We start from the raw sequence: 25,790 nt of genomic DNA on the forward strand, positions 1-25,790 counted from the left end.
TGTTATTGTGTAATTGTTACTATAATGTAAATTAATTAGTTTCAAACTTAACATCAAATTGATGCATGCACACAAAAAATCTTAGTACGTCTGCATGAGTAATTTTTTATCTAAACGGGTCACACATGCTTTTTAGAGTTATGCTAAAGTTATCGTTCGATTAATACTTCTTGATTCTTAATGAATGACTTGTTTGATTTTATTGATAATTATTTTTTTGTAAGTATGCAAAATATATAGGTTTTTTAAGATATTAAAAGTCTAAAAAACTAATGAACCGGGTACCCGTTTTGGAACCGCTACTCGCCGGTTCCGGTTCTAATATTTTAGGAACCGGTACCCGCCGGTTCCGGTTCCAACTTTCTAGAAACCGCCGGTTCCGGTTCCAGTTCTAATCAAATATGGTGGGTACCCACCTATGCTAATCCCTAGTTGACAATGCATTGTAACATTCTTAAATGAGTAAATGTACGAAATTAACTGGTAAAACATAAGTTCGTACTCTTCAACGACAAAAAAAGTCACGAAAAACCATTTAAACCAATGTACGAAACATTATTGGGCTACAGTGACAATAACCCTATAACTTAAAAATATATTTTTATAAAAATATATATACTTATACTTCAATTAATAAAAAAACCTAAAAATATAGCAATTAAAAACTAATTATTTACGTGAATAAAATGGCGACATACTTCACGCTCCTTGTTAAAATACCTCAAAACCCTAAAACCCATTTCTGTTTCCAAAACCCTAGCCACACCTCATTCCGGCTAACCCCCTCCAGCACCGACGCCAAAAAGAGCCGCCATGTCCGAGGTCGACCTCCACCGTTCTGATAAGAAGAAAAAGAAGAGCAAGTCGAAGGATACCGAGGCAACCAATGAAATATCAGATGGTGCCACCGCAGCCGCCGATTACCTGATCAAACCACAGAGCTTCACACCAGCTATCGATACTTCTGAATGGCCGATTCTTCTTAAGAACTACGATAGACTCAATGTACGAACCGGTCACTACACTCCTCTTCCCTCGGGTTACTCCCCTCTCAAACGTCCTCTTGCTGAATACATCAGGTACGGTGTTATTAACCTTGATAAACCTGCTAATCCCAGTTCCCATGAGGTCGTCGCTTGGATCAAACGGATCCTCCGTGTCGAGAAAACAGGTCACAGCGGTACTCTCGACCCTAAAGTCACTGGAAACTTAATTGTTTGCATAGACAGAGCCACTCGTTTAGTTAAATCCCAACAAGGTGCTGGAAAAGAGTATGTATGTGTTGCTCGACTCCATTCCGACGTGCCTGATGTAGCCAAAGTGGCTCGGGCACTAGAGACACTAACAGGTGCGGTTTTTCAAAGGCCACCATTGATTTCTGCTGTTAAGAGACAGCTTCGAATTAGGACCATTTACGAAAGCAAGCTCTTGGAGTATGACGCCGAGAAGCATTTGGTTGTGTTCTGGATTTCTTGCGAGGCTGGTACCTATGTAAGAACTCTGTGTGTTCATTTGGGATTGATTTTGGGCGTTGGTGGGCATATGCAGGAGTTGAGAAGAGTTAGGTCTGGGATAATGGGCGAGAAAGATAACATGATAACCATGCATGATGTCATGGATGCACAATGGAGTTATGATAATTACAGGGACGAGACTTATCTCAGACGGGTGATTATGCCATTGGAGGTGTTGTTGACTAGTTACAAGAGGTTAGTGGTGAAAGATTCTGCTGTGAATGCTATATGTTATGGTGCTAAGCTGATGATTCCAGGTTTATTGAGGTTTGAAAACAATATTGAAAATGGAGAGGAAGTGGTGTTGATGACCACCAAGGGGGAAGCCATAGCTTTAGGTATAGCAGAGATGACTACTGCTGTAATGGCCACTTGTGATCATGGGGTTGTAGCAAAGATCAAGAGGGTGGTGATGGATAGAGATACTTACCCTAGGAAATGGGGATTGGGTCCCACTGCTTCAATGAAGAAGAAGCTGATTTCTGAAGGGAAGTTGAGCAAACATGGAAAACCGAATGAGAAAACCCCATCTGAGTGGGTTAGGAATGTTGTTCTTCCTACTGGCGGTGATTCGGTGGTTGCCAGTCTTGCTGCTGCCCCTGCACCCGATCAGACTGTGGTGGAGGGTGCAGAGGGTGTGAAAGTTGATAGTGAGAAGAAAAAGAAGAAGAAAAAACAAAAGGATAGTGAAGAAGATGGTGATGAAGGGCGTAAAAGGAAATTGGAAGATGCAGAAGTTACAGAAACACCAGTGAAGAAACCGAAGGTTGAAGAAGAAGAAGTTATTAAAAAGGTGGAAGGTGAGAGTACAGAGAAGAAGAAGAAAAAGAAGAAGAAAGAGGGTGTTTTAGCTGATGAGGTGGAAGGTAAGCAAGAGAATGGAGATGATGATAAGTCTGAGAAAAAGAAGAAGAAAAAGGACAAAGAAGCAGAAAATGGTGATGATGAAGGAGAAGAAGGTAAAAGTGATAAGAAAAAGGAGAAGAAGAAGAAGAAGAAGAAAGATGCAGATGAAGAGTAGATATAAGAATGTTGCAAGAATCCTGAGTGGGACTTTGAAGTTCCTGAATTCAGATCGATCCAATGGTATGGATTGTTGCATATTTCTGGAGATGATGATTTCAGGTAGCAACTCTTGGTGGTGTTAGAGTTGATTTCAGATGTTTATGTGTTGTTTTTGCTTAATTAGTATGTGTTTTTGAGATATTTAAGGATTTCGGTGGCCTATGGAACTTTTAACTTATCTTGAAATTCAGTTTTGATATTTATGTAGTTTCTTGATTTAGCAAAATTGTTTAAAGGTTTTCACCTGGTATGAGTTGATTTTACATTGTGACCAATATACTATTGAACATTTGAGCTAAGCAAATTACACCATCCTCACCAATCAGCACCATGTGTTATTTTCTAATTGTCAAAATTCGGCCAGTGATTAATATCCTTGTTTGTCAATATGGGGAATGTAATTAAACATAAACACAACAATAGACCCATGAATCCCATTATATACACACCAATTTATGTATTATAGAGTTGTACAACTAACAATAAACATAAACGTGAAATAAAGCGGTTACAAGCAAATCGGTAGGACACATATACTAACAAAGAAAAAAAATATGAAATAATGTAGGGAAGCAACTACACAAACACTACAAAGAACAATGTATTGTTAACATCTTAACTGAAAAATTAAGAGGTAACCTTTAAATTTCAGCTTGTTTGGTTGCCTCTTAACTTTTTTAAAAGCCCCTTAATATTTCAGATGTGTAGTCATGTTTGTTTATTTCTCACAGATTGCTCTTCCCTCCGACCCTTCTACAACAAAACACCTACAACATCTTCTTGCCCCTTGCCCCTAATATGCCTCCATTCTATTCCTCGATGAAACCTCTTGTGTGAGACCCACCGTCTTCCTTCTACTCTCTCTTCTTCGCATGTGTATCCGCTCTCTCCCCCTGAAACTTTGATTACAACCATCCTCTATCCCCTACGGCCACCGCCTTTGAAAAAGACGTAGTCTTCGCCGACAGCAAAGCCCTTTGGCTTCCTCAAAGTCATTGACTGTGGTACATTTTTTTTTTTGCCTGAAAGTTGAGTATTGTCGCTGGAAATTAGATGATTTGCCTTAACTTCTTGTTAATTTCATCATATATTTCTTCTACAGGAAATCAGTGCTTGAAATCATATTAGTTTTTCTTTTTCATTTCTTGCCCTCAAAGCTGTCGACAAAAGTTGTTGACCTCAAACCTCAATTCATTTCGAGTAGTTCAATTGTGAGGGTTAATTCATATGCAAACACAAATTGACAATGAATTTGTATATTTTTCTGAAAAAACCTATTATTTGTAGCATCACGTTTCAAAAAAATATGAATATTGTTTGATATCTTAAGATAGAATATGATAAATTGGTTGGTTAATATTGTTGATTTTGGTAAAGAAAATAACTAATTGGTTGGTGAATCTGAAATGGAATACAAAGATACATACGTTTGGTAAATGAAACTATATATTTGAACTTTGAAGTTAAAAAAATTGAGTTTGAAAAGTATGTTGCTATTTAAGGGATTTTATAAAACTTTGAGCCAGGGATAATGAATTAATGATGCATATCATGTGGACTTTGATACATTAGTGATGGTGCATCATTATCTAGCAATTGTGCACGAGCTTTGTGTGAATTGAAAGTAGTTTATACAAGTTATAACAATTGGAGATTTTGAAAAAATATATATTCTAGCAAACATACTTTCAATAGCTGATGATGGATTTGATATGCAATTCGATATATATGTTTAAAGTGATTTTTAGAAAAGCTTGAGTTTCAACCCAAACCTACTTATGTAAAGAACATTCATTCAATTTATATTAATGATTATATAACTTTCAATTGAGCTGGTTTATTTCCTTGTTGAATTTGGATTTTTTAGGTTGAAATGTTTGAAAGAAAACTTTGAGGTAATGGAGGAGTACAAATCGATGTCAAATATGTTGTTTTTAACTTTGAAATCTCTAGGATATAAAAACATGATGTTATTTTTGTAAATATATCTCAAAAAGATCGTTACATATTATTGAAAAGAAATTTTGATTCGTGTGAATTTTGGATTTTGTATGGCGTTTATGTTTTTTATAATTATTCAAAAAAATACAAAAGGGTAAAATGATCATATTTGTAATTCTGCACAACAATTAAGAGGTTCCAACCAAACAATATGTTAAAAATTCAGATCTTAAAAATTCAGACCCTCTTAAAAATTCAGATCCAACAAAACAACCCCTAAGACATATAAGAGACTTGTGCTTTTTTACTACCCTAATATCAATATCATCCAATCTGAGGTCTTTTTCACTACGATGTCCATATCATCCAATCTGAGGTATTTTTCACTACCATATTATCCATATCATCCAATCTGAGACCGTGTATCATCAATAGTTAATGAACATAGAACATAGAACCTGAATCTGTCTCATTTGCATCTGTCTATAGAACATAGAACCTGAATCTATTTTCTATTAAATTTTCAATGATCAACATAATTCCCAACAAATTCTTAATTATTGCGTTTGATATCTTATCCAACAATATTCCACTGTAAGTCCATCGCGACATCCCCATTTCTACTACTTCCATATTCATCATTTGCACCATTTTGGTTGTCCAACATTAACACTCATACATCGCCTCAAAATCCTCATTTATACTAATTTCATCTTTCTCGCGTGCAACAAAACATGAATGTTCTCTTTCAAAAAAAAAAAAAAAACATGTATTATTAAATATCTTTCTTAGCAAGCAAATTTGTTTAACCCCTTTTAGATTAATTTTTTATGCTTTTCATCCTTTATTTTCCATCTTGATCTGTGATAAGGTACCACAAAAGATTCTTTAGATTATATTTATCAGTAACCGGTCACAACTTATTCTATTATTAGATATATATATATTTTTTCTTACATCCCAACTAAATTCAATTTTTGTTACCACTTATCAACACTATAACACAACCAATAATATAATCTAACACAATCAACAATACGTTTTATATAAGACTTTTAGACATGTATAAAAATATATAAGTATTATCCTATAATTATAGATGATTAAAAACCATGAGTCATGTTATATATATTTTTTTATAATCTTTCAATAATCATATTATTTGATAAATAATTATTAAAATGTAAAAAGAAAAGAATAAAATAAAAGATAGCAATCTAATATTCCCATGTGTATTCGTCGTGATGGTGAACTTAGGTTTATATGCCACTTTTTCTTTAGATCGATTGGAAGTATTTTGGGTTAAATTGTTTTCTTTTATTGTCTTGTAAGCATGATTGGTTGGTGGACACCGCCAATAAACATAGTCTAAGAAAAGGAAAATAACTTGTAAGGATAAGTATCTTTGGTGTGTGTACAAAAAATATCACTAATCTTTTTTTATACAAAAAATACCATTTATATGTGTTGTATGTATACATTTTACCAATAATGTTTTTCCAATGTAAATATCATACCATTGGCAACTGGTTACAATAGGTTACCAACTATTTTGTATAATTAAAAAAAATGATTTGGAAATTATATGTGAATATGTAGCTATTAATATGTGGCTATTACACACCCCCCTTGTTAGTCGACTTTAGGGCACATACTTCTTCAGTTCACCTCAAAACAGGTGCACGAATCCCATGGCTTCCTCCTCAACTATGCACAACTTTGGCTCAAGATCCATCAAATTCAAGTCAAAATCGAGAATTGATGATGCAAATCCTTGTGATCGTAGCTACCCCTCTCATATTTGGATTTCACAAACCAGTGATAGTCTTGGAAAAGATTTTAGGGTTTGCACTAATTCATTGGTATGTGGGTTTCAATTTATATCAGGTAGGGTTCCTTTACTAATTTTTGTATTGTTGGTTTTAGAAAAAAATGTAAAGATTAAATGTAAGTTTTGGGAATGGGTTGATGATGAAGATACAATCAATAAGAAGAATGAATATGGATTAGGGACACAATCTAATGAAGTGGGGATTGCCATTATCGAGCATGAATTCAATACATCTAAAAGGAAGACAGATGAAGAATTCGAAAGATGAATAGGAAAATGAGTAGCCTCAAAAGTTATGTAATTGTCTTGTGTGTGTTGTTTGTAGTCTTAGTTTTAACAAGTAAAAGGGCATAAATGTCAAATTATAGTTGGATGCACCTGGCTATTTCCTTCATGTTTAATGAAAAATGAGTCTGTCTTTTTGTTGAATTGATCAGTGTTTTTGTAACTATTAATGTGAAGAGCATAACAATCTTGAATGTTAAAGTGATGCACGTGGTTATTTTCTTGATGTTAAACGTATTGGACAATTTTACCTCTATTGCTAGAAGGTGGTTTAAATGATGTATTCATTACGGTCAAAAGGTTATACCATCCAATATACAATCAAAAAGTAAATAATGCAGCTAACAGTATGAAGGGTATAATATTAAAAAAAGATGGGATCCTATGTAAAAGGTCATAACAATACAAAAATTATAGAATCCATGTACATGTAACATTAAATAAAGTAGATTCCATTAAAAAGGAACCAACAAACCATCAAAAGTATAAACAAAACAAAAGCATAGTGTTTTATGTGCAGGTTTACAACAAGTTCAAAGTTACCAAAAGACCTACTTAAACCATGAAACGCAAAGTGTTTTTTGCCATATCAAAAGTTGCCCTAAACAAAAGACATACTTAAACCACTTCCTAAATCAATCTAAAGTAACTGGTCTAAACACACTCAAACCACTTCCATCCTTAATGATGATGTTCTTCTTCAAGCCAACTCAGTAATTCTCTCTGAGTATTTCCTTTGCCTATTCAATAGTTTTTTCTTTGCTCAACTTCAAACATTTGTTCAATCACATGCTCAATCACATTTTATTCTCCTTTCTCAACTTGTGATCCTCGTTCCTCAATCACATGTTCCTCTGTAACACCCGGTTTCTAGAGTGGATCGACTTAGGGCTTCAAGGAGTCAAGGCATGGTTTTTGGGTAAAACCAAGGCTCACGACGTAACCATGGAGAGGTCAAGATGTGAGTAATGATTCAATAAAATTTTGGATTTAAACTTAGGTCAAGACATGAGCCAAAGGAGCTCATGACGTGAGATGCGTTGCAACCTTAGCCCATGATCTTTTAGGGTTTCCTTCGTATTTAAACCTCATAAACTTTATTTTAAGGGTTCCAAAATAGCCTCCTTCGTCCCTAAGCTCATTAAAACCCTAAACCTAACCTCTTCTTGTGATTCTTGAGTTTTTGGTGAAGTTTTGGTGGTTTGGAAGAAGAGGTCACCATTGAAGCATAGATTCAGATTGGAAGTTCCATTTGCAATCTCTAGCAACAGCTCTGACCATTGTGAGTAACCAAGATCCAAGCTTTATGTTTCCTTGTTGCTAGATTTAAGGTTTTATGCATATTTGTCCATGCTTAAGATTTAGAGTGTTGGGACTCCATAAAATTAGCAATTTTATGGGTCCTTAAGATCCCTTGGTGCTTATATGTTATAGATTTGAAGTTTGGATGATATTTGAGTTCATGTTTGAGATTTGATCTCCTTTGTCTTCATGGATGACCTAGTTTGAGCTCAAGTCTTGTATTGGACATAAAAGAACTTACTGTACCGATTTTTATGACCCTTGGAGTATTAGGAAGCCTCCTGGAAAAGATGGATTAGTAGCTTAATGGATTAAGAAGTTTTTGGATCAAAATGGCATTCAGACTGATCTCACGACGTGAGGTTATGCCTACCACATCGTGAGGATTATGATACCAAACTATTTTGTCTTGTAGTGGCTCACGACGTGAGCTATAGATGACCACGTCATGACCCATAGATGGTCACGCCGTGAGGGTCTGTTGATTGTTGGCTTTTGGTGACCGTTGACTTTTTGACCAAGTTTGAAATTGGGTGAAACTTGAGGATTTTGGGCTATTGATTAAGACTTTACTTGTGTAACGCCTAATTTTTGATATGTAATTTAAATATAGTATTTTCCTTCCTTAAGAGGTACTCGACGAGTCAGTAGCCCGACTCGTCGAGTAGAGACGGGATATATTTGCACACATTTTTAGTGGGCGACTCGACGAGTCCATGTTCCGGACTCGGCGAGTCCGCCAGTCTGGATGAAACCCTAAATCCTAGGGTTTGTACCCTATTTAAACGTCATTATAGCCTCCTATCCCAACCTCCATCGCCTCTAGAGCATTTCTCTGTAAACCCTAGTCCCCATTGTTGAGCTTGATTGTTTTGTGCCAGCTTGGAAGTTGTAGAAGAGAAGTAAGAAAAGAAGACCAATAGAAGAGAAAGGAGATCCAAAATCTAGCTTCAATTTGCTACATATTCTGGTAATAAAGTTATCACCTTGCTTATTCTTCCATTAAACCCTATTTTATGCTTATTTATGTTTCTCTTGGAACTTTATATGATTCAAACTTGAGAATTGAACTCTCCTTAGGATGGAAACCATAGATCTGGATGTTATTGAGCTCTGGGAGCTCAATGTAGCTACCTTTATACAAATATAGCCTTGTTCCAAACCATAAGTGCTTATTGTTAGATGATTTTGGTGTTTAAGCCCCATTCTCTTGTGCATGCACGTAATGTTGGAAACTTTATGTGTAAAACCAGCCCTAGAAGCCCATATCTATGAATTGGATGCACTAAAATCGATTAGAATCGACTGTATAGTAATGACATGCATTAGACCAACGAGTCGTCCTTAGGAATCGACGAGTCGATTCGTAATCCCACTTATTTCCCCCTTTTAGTGTTACGAGTTAGTCGAGTGAATGAAGATCAAACTCTTTAAGTTAGGAAGCAGAATTAGAGATGGAGGGACTCGACGAGTCTACACCATGACTCGGTGACTCCAAGGCAATCTTCTTGCCTTAAGAACAGACTTGACGAGTTGTTCATACAATTCGGCGAGTCACAGATTGGACGTGTTCATATGATGAAGGAAAACTCGACGAGTTGTTCATACAACTCGGCAAGTCGGATAAAGTTAGACTTGATGTTAGTATCGAAGAAGAACTCGTTGAGTCTTTGCCAAACTCGATGAGTAGAAGCGGGTAGAGGATTAGAAAGGATGATAGGGACTCGACGAGTTGGCGGCCCAACTCGGCGAGTCCGGTCAACTGAAAGTTGACTTTGACCAGGGGTAAAATAGTCATTTTACCCTGAGATTAGTTATCAATATTTGATTTAGTGTTTATGAGATTTGTAGCCGGGGAGTTCCGGAGCAGCAGTCAGACAGTTGCAGATTTAGCATCTCGGCAGCCAGCGTTATGAGGTGAGTTTTCCTTCCAGTAGGAACGGGTCTACGGCCACAATGCTAGCCCGTTTAGATAACAGTAGTTCCGGAATGCGGTCTGATGCAGTAGTTCAGTATGATTGATGTCTTTGTGATACAAGCATGTTATGTGTTATGTGTTCCAGACTATGGTCCGATGCAGTATGTTGTATTTATGATTATGTTATATGCTTTGATTATGTTATGATATGATCAGTCAGTTTCGGACTTCGGTCCGATGCAGTGGGCAAGACCCTAGTTAGTTCCGGACTTCGGTCCGATGCAGTGGGCGAGGCCCTAGTTAGTTCCGGACTTCGGACCGATGCAGTGGGCGAGGCCCTAGTTAGTTCCGGACTTCGGTCCGATGTAGTGGGCGAGGCCCTAGACAGTTCCGGATTTCTGTCTGATGCAGTGGGCAAGGCCCATAATGTGCTTATATGTTATTGTATGTTATGTGGTAGTTTGGGGGATCTCACTAAGCTTCGTGATTATAGTTTCAGTTTTTGATTTCAGGTACTTCAGCTAGCAAAGGGAAGGGCTCGGGATGATGGCATGGCACACACCACAGTTTAGCCTAGGAGTTAGACTCTGATATTTTGATATGATCTTGACACTAGTTTCGATTTGATAAATTTATTATAACATTTTGAGATACACGGTTCATGGTTTTTATCTTTTGATATTTGATATTATGGTTTAGTGAAGTTTTCAAACAAAAATTTATGGGTGGTATTTTTGGGATGTTACAACTTGGTTTTGGTGATTAGCGGATTCGCTAGCGCAAGCAGTGCTAAAAAGGGATTGTATCGCAGTGTTTCAGAATTCTTCGATTCAGGTGAGTTTCTCACTGTACTTGTGGATCGAAGGCACCAATACCAGCCCACTTGGTTATGTATCCTAGTATATAAGATGTTGATATGCTAAAATGATTTGTTAGATCTGTATCCTAGTATATAGGATGTTATTATGTTGTAGTGATCTGTTAGTTCTGCATCTTGGTATATTGGATGTTGCTATGCGGTAATGATCTGTAGATCTACCTATTTATCTGCTGACTGGTTATATGTTTATCTGATGCATATGTGGACATAGTATAGTTAGGTTGAGACTGTACTGCTTTGTGCTACCAGTCAACAAACCCAATGTAATCCAACCGGGAGGTTGTGGGTTAGGGTTAATCCAATTGGGAGGTTGTGGACTCAGTATGTAGTATGTATGGCAATCAAACCAGGAGGTTTTGGTCCAGGGCAATCCAACCGGAAGGTTATGGGCCAGAGGTAATCCAATCGGTAGGTTTTGGACCCAAGGGTATTCTAGTTTGATGACTGATTTGATCCAACATGCATGATTGTATATGTTATTTGTTTGTGTAGTGGTACTATGGGGGAACTCACTAAACTTCATGCTTACAGTTTCAATATTATGTTTCAGGTACTTTAGATGAACGGGACAAGGCGAATGCTTGATCGTGCACATCATCCTGGATTCTATGAAATTATGATTTTGGGATACTTTGATTCATGTTTATGACTTTTGGAAATTACGATTTGCTAACACTTATGGATTTGGATTGATTTTAAAAAATGAATAATTTTACCGTGATTTTTGGGATGTTACACCTCAATTACATGCTCAATCATAGGTTCCTCAATCACCTGCTCAATCAGAGGTTCCAACCCAGGTTCTAACTCATGTTCATGATAGGTTATGGAGGTTACAAAATCCATGCACTAAGCATAAAAACATTTAAACGATTAAATGATTAGGGCACATGCAACCTAATAATGATATATGTCTTTCAAATATATGCAACATGCTATGAACTATCCATCTACAATAATTTTTCTATGAAAAACTAATTCATAAGAATGAAGACTTACCTTGAAGATTGTTATAGCAAACAATCTTGAATTGCTTCTTCAATTGCTTTTGGCTGTAAACACCTCAAGTTTTGTGCTTCTAATGGTTCACATCCAAACCCTAGCAACCAAGGAACTTGAAGAGAGAGAGAGAGAGAGAGAGAGAGGAGACGAGATGAATTTCCGGCCTTATGAACCTCTAGGAGTCATAAACAAAAATCTAAACCCTTAGGGGTTTATATAGGAGACTAGAAAGGGATTAGACAAGGCAAGTATCTCCAAGATAATCTTAATCCCTTAACTTCCTCCCTAAGGCATCCCCTGCTTCTTAACAATGTACCTTCCTTCATTTTCTGAAGCATCATTCTTCCTATTAATAATAGGTCTCCCTGGTAACCTTCTACGTTTTAGGGGCAACATAGTATGAACAATACTGGTTGGCCAAATTTCACTTCCATTTAGGGGCTTAAGTGTATACTCGTAGCAATTTCTAAACATTTGTTGTGTGAACCAAACTACCATATACATCTTCACATTCCCATTAGATAGCTAATAGCAACAATGACATGTACACATGGTATATCGGTTAGTTGTTATCCTCTACACGCACATATTCGTTCATTTCGTTGGTTCAAGTCCACAACATAAACCTCATGTACTAACTTCACTTCAAATTGTTGCACTCCACTTGCTAGTACATACCAATACTTGTAAAACAAAGGAATATAGTAATAAAATAGTACTTAGGAGTCTATTTACATTGTTGGAATTCAATTAAAGTATACATACCTTAGATTTTTCCTCATGTTCACTATTTTTCTTTTGATGGATGGACATATAGTTAGGTTGGAAAAACTCTGCACCTTTAGTTTTTTACAATACATCAATCCATCACATACCTCCTAATTTCTTCTAACATAGTTATAATCGGCTTTTTCCTAGCACTCACAATTGCAACATTAAAGTACCATTCTTAATGGCATCACAACACCTATCCAATACTAAAAAAAGCCCTAGACCAGGTTTTTGGATCTCTTTCCATCAAGTGGTCATATGCTTGTATATCAATCATTTTAATCTCTTTCATTGTACCTTCAAACATTTGGACAATTGTAGCCTTTGCATCCCTCTAAAAAAGCATCTTATATTCCACTTGCCCATTTTATTTTTCTGATTTTGAATAATAAGCGTATTAACTTTTGTAACCGGTTGCCAATGGTATGATATGCATAGTGTAAGAACATTATTGGTAAATGTATACATATTAATGATATGTTTTGTACCGAAAAAACATTAATGGTATTTTTTATACACACACCAAAGATAGTTAACATTACAAGTCATTTTCCCTCTAAGAAATTGGCACTATATGATACATTATTTCAAAAACTTACCATTCAAGAATTACTCAAATATGACACTATATGATACATTATTTCAAAACTTACCATTCAATAATTATTCAAATAATTCTAACAGATAATTGGTCACAATAATTTATACTACTCTTAGGGACAATTTCTATAATTTTACTACGGAAGAATTTCATATTTTACAAATTAATAACGCCCTTGTAATTCTTGAATTAGAGAAATATAATTTGATGTGCATTTTATGTGTAATATGTTAAATGTTATATGATTTGATATAGCAAAATACACATCCAATCACGTTTTAACATTTCTAAAATAAAAAATGAAAACACATTTAGTTAAAATTATTGTTGTTAAAATCCCGACTAATCGGTCAAGTCGAGGATTAGTTGACAACTAGTTGGAGACCTTTTTAAATCAATTCAATTTTAAATAAATAAATATGATTAATTTAATAATAAATTGGTTAAATACAACTAATATAGTAACATAATAAGTTAATATGTCTAGGTAGAAATTAATCGTAAATTGTTAGGCGCCTTGTAGCACACGACTGCTTAAGGATTAATTAGAGATTAATCATGGATTAGTCTATATATATATATATATATATATATATATATATATATATATATATATATATATATATATATATATATATATATATATATATATATATATATATATATATATATAAACTGCCATTTACGAGTAAAATAACATTTTCATAAACTGCCAACCACAACTACAATCGCAATCCCAATCGTTTTTCCTTTTTCGAAAAACTCAACAAGAATCCACAACTATCCATGTTAACAGAAAAGAATAACTATGAACAAGCATAAGTTCAGGGAAGAACTTAACAAAAATAAATAAAAAAACCAAAGAATCAACACCTTTTGAACCCAAAATTACAACATTAACCGCATCATCATGTACACCTCACCTCTAGCGACGCTCTCAGTGACCAGGATTCATCTTCTTGTGCTGAGGGTTGCAAAACTTTGGATATTTGGGCATAGTCGGTTGCTTTTCTGACCTACAAAAACACATTTTACTAACTATTACCATAAACTTTACACAATAAAAAAAAAAAACCATTGTATTTGTCTTTTTGTTGCTAAACTTTACACAACATAACATCTTATACCTTTTTGGGATGAAAGGTCTGTCAAAATAGGGCATCGGTTGAGCCTTGGGCACAAGCTCCTTCCTCAACCTCTTTAGTTCTTCCTCTTCTGCTAACTACACAACAAAATCAAAGAAAAGACACATCATTGAAGAAGCTCTACATAACCAAAACACCTTAACACTTGTTAAAAATCTACCTTCTGTTGTCTTTCTCTTTCCAGTTTGAATTGATCAATGAATGAGAGCTTTTCTTGCACTTGATGATCAAACTCAGCACGCTCCATGGCCCTCATGTCGCTATGTAGCACCAAATCAACTGGCCTAGTACTTTCTTTAACTGGTGGTCTTGCCAAACACTGAATGAAAATCATCATCACACTTTTGAGATAACTGATAACTGGTAAATGAAATCTTTATAATCTTTCACCTATGATGATGGATGGCTACTAAAAGCTTTACTTACCTCTGGTTGATCTGTTGTCCATGGGAGACCTTTGGCAACAGGAATCCTCTGTTTTTCTTCTTCAATAGTCATCTCCTGTACTTTCTTCATGAACTCTTCTTGCTTGGATCTTCCTCTTTGCTGTATATACAAGTAATATAACAGTTGAGTATATATATATATATATATATATATATATATATATATATATATATATATATATATATATATATATATATACAACCAAACAAATAGTTTGATATGAATATATATGATCGCAGGTTATAATTATAAATGCTAACCTCGGTTTTGAGCTTGAAGGGCTGTAGAGGAGTGGCTTTAGGTGTCCTTCTCTTCCCCCGATTACCACCAAAAGTTACAAAGGATGCAGAACTCTACATGATTAACAAAATTAATGTTGTATAACTCAATTTCACAATCAGAATAAAGAAAACGAAGCCATAGAAGAACGAGAGCATACATTTCGTCTGCTGTGTCTCACACCACAAGAATTCCTGTTTGAAACGCTGAAAAGTACGAACAAGAATCAAATCTAAAGAACAGTGAATGAAAATCTAATTAAAGCTCGTTTTCAGTAAATAAGTGAAGTTCAGGATCACCAACCTTTCATGGCTGCTGCCTGATGAAGAAGAAGAAGCGCGTGAATCTAATCCCAAGCTCTCCGGGGTGAGGAAAAGATCCGGAGAAGAGAATTCAGTCACCGGAGTTTTGGGTCTCAACCCGGGCAATTCCCATTTCAGAATCTTTCTGGTGTTTTCGCCTTCAAGTTCCTTGTTTTGTTCTTCGCTCTCAGCATCCGTTTTGGATTTGGGTAACATCAAAGCAGTTTCAAATGCCTTGACAAGATGCATCACTCTTCCGCGTCCATCTTCAGGAACGCTCTGTCTTGCTACTTCCATAAATTTATCCCTTCTTCTCTTAACTTTTGCACTAACTGTTACACCAGATGCCTCAACAATCTCACATTCCCCTAATTTTTCTTCAAGTCCGTTCAAGTTATGGTTTTCAGTCATGTTTTTCTCTGCTTCTTCTTCTTTTTCAACTTCACTCCCGACAGGTAAACAAGGGTTTGCATTCCCGATATTAAGGAACCCCTCTTGAGAAGCCCTAAGAATCTCATAAGCAACACACAAACACTTTTTCGAGTTAGAGCTAGCTTTGCACTTACAATCGACGGATGGCGGGGTATTATATTTCTCCCTCTTCGAATTCTTCTTCGCCACCACAAACTTCCTCTCCCGAATCTTGTTCCTCGGAGAAGGCGACGCAACCTGATTCGGTTTCTTCAACCCCGATTTCTGAACTTTAGTCGCCGATTTGATTGTTGGGGATTTTGATGCCTTCGGATCAGGACTGGTTATGTTAGGGTTGGCATTCTCCGGCAATTTTGACTTGTGTGAAAGTTTTGATTTGGAAGGTGTGAGCGTCACTGCTCCGGCGGTATTCCCTTGCATTTCCATCTTAAAGTCGCCGGAAAATGGGGAAGTGGCTGTACAACGGGAAAGAAAGAATAAAGCACGGGTTTAGTTGTTGGACGATCATGAATGATGGCGAAGAATGAATATAAAATAGATATGAACGTTTGAGGGGCGCTCGTGATAACGACTAGTTTTTCTTAGTTTTTGGTTTGATCGGATGTTTGTGTTCGAATCTAATTGCTGGCGTAAATGGGCTTGGCATGTTTAGTCGTCAACCCGTCGTATTACACTCAAACTATCCGGGTTTGACTGTCCAATAGGGGCTGGGCATGTTTAGTCGAAACTAATAAGTTTTAATTTGATGATTTTAAGAAAAAAAAATTATAAATTATTATTACTGATATTTATTTATCTTTTAAATTTATAAATAATTTAAATTTAAATAAATTAACAAAACAAACTAATAAGTTTTAATTTGATAATTTTAAAATTAAAAGACAACTTTATTAATAAAATTGATATTAATTTATTATTATATTTATTGTCATTATTACATTAAAAGATTATATGAAATTTAATAAAATAGAAAAACTGATAAAACGACATGTGGAAAAAAAAAACAATTCAAAATAACTACAAAATAATATTTGGCAAATTAAATAAGAGGGTGATATTTGGTAAAATACATTCATTTATTAGAGTAGATTTGACAAATTTTAAAAAATGGTATATGTATTTTAAGAAAAGTGGTAAGGTGATGCTATTTTCAAAAAACGTTTTATAACTATATGAACGTTTGAGGGGCGCTCGTGATAACGACTAGTTTTTCTTAGTTTTTGGTTTCATCGGATGTTTGTGTTCGAATCTAATTGCTGGCGTAAATGGGTTGGGCATGTTTAGTCGTCAACCCGTCGTATTACACTCAAACTATCCGGGTTTGACTGTCCAATAGGGGTTGGGCATGTTTAGTCGAAACTAATAAGTTTTAATTTAATAATTTTAAGAAAAAAAAATTATAAATTATTATTACTGATATTTATTTATCTTTTAAATTTATAAATAATTTAAATTTAAATAAATTAACAAAACAAACTAATAAGTTTTAATTTGATAATTTTAAAATTAAAAGACAACTTTATTAATAAAATTGATATTAATTTATTACTATATTTATTGTCATTATTACATTAAAAGATTATATGAAATTTAATAAAATAGAAAAACTGATAAAACGACATGTGGAAAAAAAAAACAATTCAAAATAACTACAAAATAATATTTGGCAAATTAAATAAGAGGGTGATATTTGGTAAAATACATTCATTTATTAGAGTAGATTTGACAAATTTTAAAAAATGATATATGTATTTTAAGAAAAGTGGTAAGGTGATGCTATTTTCAAAAAACGTTTTATAACTATCTGTATGGTTTTAAAAAATGGCATGAGTGGTTATTTTTTCACTTTCCGTCTAATTAAGATCGTTTTATCCCCAAATGCACGCCTCACGTATGGGTAATATTTTTTTTTTTACTTGTCACCACCATTTACGTCGTTAATTAAGATTAGAGTCAACGTAAGTAGTCTCTATGCCAACTGTGATTCTCTTTCGGGAAACCCATCAATGTTCTCTCAAACTTGCAACTCAATCAAATTTCAAACACATACATTGGTAGGGTTTTAGAAGCAAAAATGGTTTTGACGTTGTAGAAACTTCGTTCTCGCTCAACGCACACTAATAATGCAAACAAACTATATAGTACGTTGATGTAAAAGGAATATACCTTCTTCTTGGTTTCATGTTATTAACTTTCTTCTTGGTTTCTTAACAATGTTTTGTTTACGTGTGTATTTGGTTTATGCATCACATTAAGGATTCATCATGGTGGAATTTTCATAAAGTTTCATGGTAGGCATTACCTTAGCACATTCGACTTCGTGGATTTCCTTGACATTGATGTCTTCTCAGTTCATGATAGGGTTGATTGTTTTGACCATTTGATTGTTTTGACATTATATTTTTAAATGTATTTATGTATCAAGTATTAATATTTAATAAGTATAATATAATATATACCATTTATTTATAGACTATTTGATTGTTTTGACATTATTACTCGTGGTAGATGGTCTAAGGTTATAAGTCGTAACCTATAAGGTTAAGTCTGTACATGTTTCTATGAATGTTTTTAATTTTCATTTGGATGTTTAAGACTTAAATATCGAAAATTTGGACCCGTGAACCCAAATCTGACCCACGAACCAACTTGTAAACTCGTATAAATAAATGGGTTGGTGGGTCATATATGGGTTTATGTTCCAAACCCGCCATCCCGTGACCCGCCAACCCATGACCTGTATATTTAAATGGGTCGTGTTTGGGTTGGCATATTTTGACCCGCCAACCCGCGACACGCCAACCCGAACACGACACGATTGTCAGGCCTAGTTCATGAGCTAGACACAATGATTTAAAAGTTGGGGTATTCAAATTGCCAAACAATTTATTATCACTTTGTTATAAACCTGAACTGCATTTAGACGATGGCATGCTACCTCTAAGGAATGACCTAGATATGTATAAATTAGCAAAGTATTTTCTTAATAACAAAGTAATTTGTGTGTATATTGAATATGGATATACAAGGGTTCACACCTACTTCATGGCTCCTTTAAAAGCGTTGATAGAATGGTTAAATGATGAGCCATAACCAACCCCTAAAACTTAATGAGAAAAAGGTTGGGTCTTGTAGTCGTAATACAAGGGTTCACACCTACTTCATGACTCCTTTAAAAGTGTTGATAGAATGGTTAAATGATGAGCCATACTTAACCCCCAAAACTTAATGAGAAAAAGGTTGGGTCTTGTAGTCGTGTGTTGATATAATGGTTAAATGATGAGCCATAGCCAACCCCCAAAACTTAATGAGAAAAAGGTTGGGTCTTGTAGTCGTAAGTTGGATTTAAATGTTCCTTATTCTTAAACTTACCCTTAAACACAACTCTTATATGATAATTGTGTCATAGAGATCCAATTCTAAGTCCGGTGAAGTGATTACTGGTGATTCACAATAGATCACAATCCAAGTCTAGTAAGAGGCAATATGTTTTTACTACATATAAATCGAGTCCTAACCGCAAGATTGCACAAATATATAGTCGTCTGATCTATATAAGAGAGTTCAATAATGAAATACGATAGTTGCATTTTATTTACATATTTTTATGGTTTATTTTGCATGCTTTTTTTAAACAAATTTTACATGTTTTTATTTATTTTTTTGTTAAATCATCGTGTATATTTTCCTTTTTTATTTTATTTTATAGTTATATAGGGTACTTTTAGTTTTTATGTTTAATTTCAAATATTTTAGAATACTTGAACGAAGTGGAAGCCAATTGGGAGATTAGTGGAGTTTTTTATGGGCTTGATAACAAATTATTTGAGCTTGGAGATCATGAAAGAAGGAAATTGTCAATAAAGTTTTATTATTTTTGGAAAAGTTATATTTTAGTATGAATTTTTTTTTTTTTTTTTTTTTGAACATAAAAACTTCGATTATTTCATTTTAGCTCAAATTGACAAAAAAAAAATCTTTTTTTTTCTTTTAATAGAAAATGTCATATTATCGTGTTTTTACAAATAATCGGAACTTTTATATTAAAAAAAAATAGTATTAAAATGTAATTTTTCCGAAAATATTAAGATTTCTCTCACAATTTTCCATGAAAGAATAACAAGACTTTGACTTTTATTTGGGGTAAAGTGTATAAATAGTGAACTTTTAAGGAGTTTAGGCTTACTTTGTAGGATTTTTGGACCCATTTTTCGAGTTTTGTGGAAGTTTGACAAAAAGACAAAAGAGATAAAGAATATCAAATATGAAAGGTATGTGTACATACAAGTCCAAGGCTACCAAAGTGTCTCATGCAGCCCATGTCAAAACCAACCTATACTCATGCTACACACATGTGTATGAGTTTTCGGGGGTATTTTTGTCTTTTCAGTTTTGAAGTTGCTATATGGGGTATGGTTGGTGCCACTTTCACTAAATCACGGCCAATAAACTATGGATGAGTTATTGAAGGCCATTTGTCATGGTTTCCTCCATTTGCCATCCGGCAACTTCATTTGTTAATGTTCGGTACAAATATGTTTCTCTTTCTATCCTAACCGCAAGTGGCATTGGAACTAATATATGAACATCTAGTCTATTTCTTAAGGTTTTATGAACTTATGGTTCTTTATTGCAATTTTTGTATGAACTTCTAGGTTATTATTATGTTAGTTTTATGAGTTTATATGTTTGAATCATATTAGTTAATTGTTTTTTTAATTACTTAATAGATCTTCAAAACAATTATTAACAAATTATTTTTATAGATGTCTTTAGAGGTGGCAATCGTGTCGGGTTCGTGTCGTGCCGAAACACTAAACGGGTTGAAAGTGTTTGATCCTGACCCAACCCATTTAATTAACGTGTCGTGTCGTGTCAACCCGTTTATTGATGTGTCGGGTTTCGGATTAGGCCTATACCTTGAAGTATGTCGTGTCATGTGAGGTTAAAAGATTGAGCATGTTGAAAGGGTAGGAGTTAGATAGGCGGAAAGGAAAAACTAACAGTTTTGAGATAGAATAGATGGAGTCATAGCAAGTTCAAATGACAAAATTAAAAAAGTATGAGTTTGGGAGGCGGATGACAAGGTCATAAGGATGTGAGAGTGGTGAAAGAGATTGGGTAGTTTGGGAGAAAATGTAAAACTGAAATTAAGTCTTAATCTAGACGGCTAAGTCATTAACATTACAAAACAATTTAATTCGAATGTTTTGTTTTACTTATGGTTTTGGTTTTGTATCTTTTTAAATTATTTAAATAATTCAAAAAACTTTGATATAAATAAACGAGTTATTTTCGAGTCATATTCGAATTGAAATTCTCAACCCTAACTTTATTTATTTAATTTTCGTCTCGTGTCGTGTCAACCCGTTTATTTAAATGGGTTGAAATACCTTACCCAAACCCGTTTATTTCATGTCGGGTTCGTATCGGGTTTCATGTTGTGTCAAACAGAGATGTCTTCATCTCATTTCCATTTCTCCAAAGTATGAGTGTAAGTTTTTGACTTCCTTTGGATTTGGTTTTGTTCAATGGTGGTTGTGTTTACTAGACTTATGTAGTAATGATATCGGTAGTCCAGTTTCTAGAGTGTGGCGTATAGCTAAGTTGATATGTGTATATCTATAGTAAAAGAGTAGGATGACATGTAGATCCGATTTGAATGTAAAGTCAAAATATTATTTTGAGCTTGATAAATGAAAGTAATGGTATATGCTTTTATCAAATTTATGGAAATTAATCTTAAAAATCGTTTAACATAACCATATAATATAAAATCTTATAAATTTATTATATGTTTTTTTATATTTTTTATTATATTTTATTATAAATTGATAGAAAATGTTACAAAAATTGATCACGTTTTATGAATATATATTCGATTACACCTCACCTACCATACACACCGACATGAGGAAAACGAATTCTATCATCACCGACAACAATCACGTAGGACGGTAGGAGTATCGAAAAAATTGTTAGAGATTTATGATCAAGCCCATGAGCAATCGAATATAGCACTTTCACCCCCCATGTTATGTAGTTCATTTATCACTATCACGTTCCATTCAAATAAGCCAATAGAAAAGCTACTTTCATCTTAGTCATATTTGTCATTTTCATGTTTAAAGATTGAATGTAGGAAGGTACTACTGACGAATTATTTTGTCTGATAAGCAATAAAAAGATATTAAAAAAAAACCTTATAATACTAAATATCATTTCATTATAAAACAACCACGGTTGATTTTTTCATTATTGTTTTTATACGGTAACGCTCCGAGATGGATAAGGATAATCTTAAACAAATATTCAAGAAGAAACAATAAATATTTATTTTTCATTAGACAAAACCATAAAAATGTTCCATGTGATATATATTTTTCTGTGTTTTGGTCCGAACAGTGATTTTTTTTTTATTGGAAGTCATTTTCGACAATTTTAACTGTAGATTTGGTCTCTCGTAAAATTGAAATTACTATTATACCCTTCATGTATTTGTTTTTCTTTTTTCTTTATATTTTTAAATATATTATTAATATTAAATAAAGATCATATACCCACCCATACCTCTCTCTCTATCTCTCTCTCTCTCTCTCTCTCTCTCTCTCCCCCCCCCCCCCCCACACACACACACACACACCGTCCGCCATCATCGAGCTTTTTCTAAACTCGACGAGCAGGGACAGGGTTGTAGCATTTTGTGGACGTGGGGACTCGACGAGTTGGTGAACCAACTCGGCGAGTCTAGTCAACCAGATGTTCTAGTCAACCAGATGTTGACTTTGACCAAAGTTGACTATGACCAAGGTTTTTACCTTGAATTTGACTTGGACTTGAGTGACCCTTGTAAGCGTTATGAGTATGAAATAATAATGTAGAGAGGAGTCGAGAAGAGTTGATTTCCATGCTGAGGACAATGCAGACACTACACGACATCGAGGTGAGTTACCTTTCAGTAGAGGTGGGTCTACGTCCACAATGCCGACCTACCAACAGGGAATGTCTTTAGATGATTGTCTTTGTGATAATTGTCGAGGTTTGCTACTACCTGATGTGTTCTATGTGCCAATATGCTATGTTATATGTGATAGTGGTAGTAGGAGGGGAATAGTCCCCCGATTCGGTCGTTAGGACCGAAGGGTAGGTCGGACAACCCATATATGTCTGACATCATGATTATGATATGTTATTATGTGATGGTTGTAGGGGTGAAATAGTCCTCGTGGTTGGGTGAGATAGACCGAAGGGTAGGCAGGCACCCCATAATGGCCTGACACGGGTAGGTTAGCACCCCATAATGACTTGACATGGTTAGGTCAGAACCCCATAATGGCTTGACATGGGTAAGTCAGGCACCCTAAAATTGCCCGACAATATGTATGATTGTATGACATGTGGTTTGATGGGGGAACTCACTAAGCTTAGTGCTTACGGTTTTCAGTTTTGGTTTCAGGTACCTCTTCGTCGAATGGGAAGGAGCCGACAGGGTAGCAGCGCATCGCACACACATGATTTTGCATTTGAGATTTTTGGGATTGTACTATGACATTATTACTAATTAAATGATATGGTTTTTCAAACATGTAACTATAGGTTATGAATTAATATGATATCAATAATGTTTTCCTCAAACAAGTGTTATAAGCAATATAATTAAAATGGAAATTTTTGGTCTCGATTTTTGGGATGTTACATGTTGATGATCATGGGTTGTATGTTCTAAAGGATGTTGCATGACGAAATATAATTGGTTGTCACTACTCTTGGGCCTATAGGCAAACGGGCTTGACCCATTAAGGTTTTAGGTCTAATCCCTCAAGTATAAATAAGGATGCATGAAGAGTCATTTGAAGTGTCTCGTGTATTGTATCTTGAATTATAGAGTGATAGACGAATCTATGTGTAATTATAGTTGTAACCTCTGGGCACCGGTTGGAGTGGAATAGGAATCTAAAACAGAATTCGAGCAATTGGCTTTAACGAACCTATTTCATTAGAATGATCGAAGAACCCGCTAATCTATAGAAAGAGGGAGAGAGAATGAGAAATCACTCGACTGTTAAGGAGAGGAGGGGAGAGTTCGACCGCCCTAAGCCAACCAGAACGACAAAGAAGAGTTATATTCGGCGACCGGTAGGGAGAGGAGAGGATGGGAGGAGAGAACGTCGACCATAAGGGAGACAGCAGTTACTTCGATGTGAGCAGAGTGCCCATTTCCTTACTTAGACTAACCTTCGTTTAGAAAGTCTCTCCCCTCGCTCTGACTCTTCCCATACTAAGACTTTTGTTGATCTACCTTTGACTTACTTCCTATCTCTACCCTTGATCCAAGGTAGCCGAAGGAGGGATTTTTACTAAGCTTTGCTGAAAAAAGTTGCAAACTTAAGTTCCGAAACTTTAGTCTTAACTTCGTTTAGTCAGAAGAACTTAGAACGGCGGTAGCAGGGCGAAAGGCAAGGTCACATCCTGCCGTCATAGCTTGCCTCCCATTGCTTCGTACGAGACAGAGAAAAAAAAAAGAAATATAAAAAGAAAAATGGAAATAGTGCGATAAATCCTTTTTTCTCCTTCATATTGAATGTAGTCTATCACTTTGAGATCATGAGAACCTTGTGAATTGATATAAATTATGGCATGCATCTCTGAGTAGAGTGGCATGGCCAAACATCATCCCAGAAACGAATCAGCTTACCATTGCCCAACCAAAGTCTAGCCCAAGTTCTGCCTGAAAGTCTTTCTGTATCAAATAAGACCTTTCTAGATGCAGGATATTTAAGAGGTGGGTTGGTCAATCCATTTTTTCCATTGTGTTTGAGAACTCTGAAATAAATAATATTCCCCTCCTGCCTGTGGACGTAGGTCACCTTGACCGAACCACGTAAATACTGTGTCTTTGTGAGCTTTTAGTTTTGCTTTTTGTCCACATTACTTCCTAACAATGGTCATCGGAACATGGCAGGAGACATCAGATTTGTTCTGAGTTTTGACAAGTATCCTCTGATTTCCTAATAAACTCCAAAATGTTTATCGAACCTATTTGGTATATTCCAAAATTTAAATCTATTATTAACAAAAGCATCTCCACCTTTTCCATTGAATTCATCAATGTAACTAAATTAGTAACATAGAAAACACAATGTTGCATATTTGTCAACACTATATTCAAGCAAATTATATTTATCAAACCATGTTGGAACAAAGCAACGCATAATGCCTATAAAGTACGTTTTAGGAAACTGATGATTACACGTTTGGAAAGATCCTCTTTCCATATACTCTCACATCGTCGCATCTTGATTGTTGTGATGATAACTAAGGATACTCTTTCTCCAACCCAGATCATGTGAAAGTGTATTCACATAAAATAGATTTCCTCTTTATAATTGAAAATCTGGTGCTACCATGTGTAATATATATATATATATATATATATATATATATATATATATATATATATATATATATATATATATATATATATATAAACACGTCGAAGTTGAATTATTTTGTTTTTTTTCTTTTAAACATTAACATATCAATCTAATCTCTTGTATTTCTTTTTGCGTTTTGATAACTCATTTTCATCACCGCTTATTGTTATCATGAAAAATAACTTTAACCTAAGAAGACCAGCACAAATAATAATTATTTACATAGAAATAAAATAAAAAGTAAAGTACACTAATGATTCCAATAGTTTGGGGTAATTTACACGTTCGATCTTAACATATTTTTTTAACTTGGAAGGTCACTACAATTTTTTTTGCGCGTTTGGTCCTTGTGTTACCTAAAATGACTATTTTTCCATTGATTTTTTAATTTATTTAAATAAGATGGGGTATGTAAGGTAAGATAATGTAAGGTGGAAGTGTGGTTAATGGTGTGTTTATTTAAATAAATTAAAAAAATCAATGGAAATATAGTATTTTTATGTAAGACATGAACCAAACAATCAACAAAAACAAACAATAAGGACCTTTCAAGTTAAAAAATTAAGTTAGGAACCAAACGTGCAAATTACCCCAAACCATAAAGACCATTCGTTTAATTTACTTTAAAACAAAACTAAAAC

The 25,790-nt window shown here is 34.7% G+C and overlaps 1 protein-coding gene and 1 pseudogene across 1 annotated transcript; one reads left to right on the top strand and one right to left on the bottom strand.

Moving 5' to 3' along the window:
- The first annotated feature begins 701 nt into the window (after positions 1–701).
- On the top strand, positions 702–2,805 carry LOC145032143 (H/ACA ribonucleoprotein complex subunit 4 pseudogene; annotated as a pseudogene).
- Positions 2,806–13,833: 11,028 nt separating this feature from the next.
- On the bottom strand, positions 13,834–16,285 carry LOC145032144 (TPX2 (targeting protein for Xklp2) protein family). Its single transcript, XM_078980851.1, has 7 exons — positions 15,285–16,285; positions 15,142–15,187; positions 14,963–15,055; positions 14,682–14,801; positions 14,416–14,574; positions 14,238–14,332; positions 13,834–14,126 (listed from the first exon to the last, which is right to left on the bottom strand). The coding sequence occupies exons 1-7, from the start codon at positions 16,139–16,141 to the stop codon at positions 14,048–14,050; spliced, it is 1,449 nt and encodes a 482-aa protein (XP_078836977.1). The 5' UTR covers positions 16,142–16,285; the 3' UTR covers positions 13,834–14,047.
- Between the last annotated feature and the right edge of the window lie 9,505 nt (positions 16,286–25,790).

Source organism: Lactuca saligna, chromosome 2 (genome assembly GCF_052625555.1).
Source record: "Lactuca saligna cultivar CGN05327 chromosome 2, ASM5262555v1, whole genome shotgun sequence".
Classification (NCBI taxonomy): Eukaryota; Viridiplantae; Streptophyta; class Magnoliopsida; order Asterales; family Asteraceae; genus Lactuca; species Lactuca saligna.